Source organism: Quercus suber, unplaced genomic scaffold (genome assembly GCF_002906115.3).
Source record: "Quercus suber isolate HL8 unplaced genomic scaffold, Cork oak 2.0 scaffold_38, whole genome shotgun sequence".
Lineage (NCBI taxonomy): Eukaryota > Viridiplantae > Streptophyta > Magnoliopsida > Fagales > Fagaceae > Quercus > Quercus suber.
In genome coordinates, this window is record NW_027069503.1 from 430,184 (window position 1) to 432,328 (window position 2,145).

Consider the following 2,145-nt stretch of genomic DNA (forward strand, 5'->3'; position numbering starts at 1 on the left):
GCTTTGTGACAGTGCAAAAGAGGTGTGGTCGTCCAGCAAGATGATCTTGCCTTTCGAAGTTAACCCATCTTGGAAATTCATAGATGTGATGTGGAAATTACAAAAGTGGTCGGCCTCATTCCCTGGCTTGGTGAAGCAAACTGTTATGTTGTGCTGGGGAATGTGGAAGTACCGGAATGAGTGAAGACATGGTGGAGGGCACAGGACAGGTTTAGCTACTGTAAGAAGCTCGTTAAGGATGTTGAATGAGTTCCAGATAGCGAACGAGAAACCACAACCCATGGGAGTGTCGACTACAATGGAAGTTAAATTGTGTCCTCCACAACCGGGTAGATACAAGGTAAATGTTGATGGTGCAGTTTTTGCCAAACGGAAGCAAGTGGGTATTGGGGTAGTGATACGTGACTCGGTAGGAGAAGTGATTGCTGCACTAAGCCAGAAACTTGCTCGTCCATTTGGTGCATTAGAGACAAAAGCCAAAGCAATGGAGGTCGGGGTCCAATTTGCGTTGGATGTAGGAGTCCGGGATGTTACTTTTGAGGGTGACTCTCTCTGTATCTGCAATGCACTTAGAGGAGTTAGTGAGGTGCCTTTGTTTGTGCAAAATATTGTATTTGGACTGTCCCACCTTGTACGAAATTTTAGAACCTATGCTTTTTCCCATACCAAAAGTCAAGGAAATATCCCTGCACACTTATTGGCCCAACACGCAATGGGTGTAGAAAGCTACGTTGCATGGCTAAAGAAGTGTCCTAGCCTTATTGTGTCTGCATGTGCTTATGACGTTGTACCTGATTCCCATTATGAATAAAAGTTTTTGTCTTCTTATAAAAAAAAAAAGATTATTAGTATTGATGGTGCCAAATTGCTAAATTTAACAACCAAATATAACAAAAATAAGCTGCATCAATGGTGGAAAAGCTAAAGTTTTTGGCTATTGAACTAGAGTGTACAACCATCTTTGGCAGTGCATGCACTGTAGCTCAGATGTTAAATAAAAAAAAAAAATAAATTATTAGCTCCTCCACTGTAGCTTATATTATTAAATGATTATTTCCTCTCTTTTTTCCCTCTTCCTTTCATTTCTCATTTTTGCCCCTCCACTCTCTTTCCATCAATCTTCACTTCTCTCACCCTCTCTCTTTAGATATTTTTTTGTCTTCCTCCACCTCGCTGACCCATCTCACCTACCCAGCTGTCGATCGACCCATCTCCCCTGCCCAACTCTGGCCCAATTCTTCCTCCACTTGCCACTGAGCCAAGCCACCGCCCTTCTCTTCTCCCTTTTATTTTTATTTTTTCTTCCTCCACTCCTCGCAAGCCCAATTCCCCTGACTAGACGCCGACCTATCTTTCTTCCTCCACTTGCCGTCGACCAAAGCCCCAAGCCCCTAGTCGACCCATGTTTGCCTCTATCACTGACCCATCTTTGACCCATCTCGCCCTTTCTTCTCTCTTTGGATTTGAGTTTTGTTTAGTTTTGGGTTAGGGATTCATTTTGGGTGGTGGTGGTTGTGGTTGTGGTTGTGGTTGTGGGTGTGGTTGTGGTTGTTGTTTATTATAGTGGATATATTATTTTATTGTGTTATTTATATTATTTTAATGTGTTGAATGTTGAAATAGAACCACTAATGTTGGGTGTTTTGTAAAGTGATGTGGTAAAATTTCCCATTCTATGGTGAAGGTAGTTTTGGTCATATCCCTAAGAGCCATCTTGATTTGGTTATATCCCTAGAAACCATCCATGAAAAACATCGAGGCACTACTAGCTGTGTTATCCACTAAAACATCTATGTGAGGAAGAGGGAAATCATCCCTAGGGCAATTTTTGTTCAAATCCCTAAAATTCACACACATTCTTACCTTCCCATCTTTCTGAGGTATGCAGACACACCCTAAACCCTAACCCAGAAACAGAAATGTAGAAAAACACTTCAAAGCTTAACTCTAACAACCTAACATGCTTTTAAGACATTCAAAATCATAAACCTAACTACATAAATATATTAAGGCATAAAACAAGTAAAGAAACAAACAAAACAGAATTAAACTAAAGAAAATAAAAGAAAAAGTTTAAAATGAATGCCATAAAGCAAAAGCTCCTAGCCTTAATTTTTTATTGTTTCCTTAGTCAAATCTATTCAC

General features: G+C 40.3%; 1 protein-coding gene across 1 annotated transcript; it reads left to right on the top strand.

The window, feature by feature from the left end:
• Nucleotides 1-238: 238 nt before the first annotated feature.
• Nucleotides 239-811, top strand: LOC112041128 (uncharacterized). The gene has a single exon (XM_024074030.1). It carries the CDS (start codon nucleotides 239-241, stop codon nucleotides 809-811), a length of 573 nt encoding a protein of 190 aa, XP_023929798.1.
• Nucleotides 812-2,145: the final 1,334 nt, after the last annotated feature.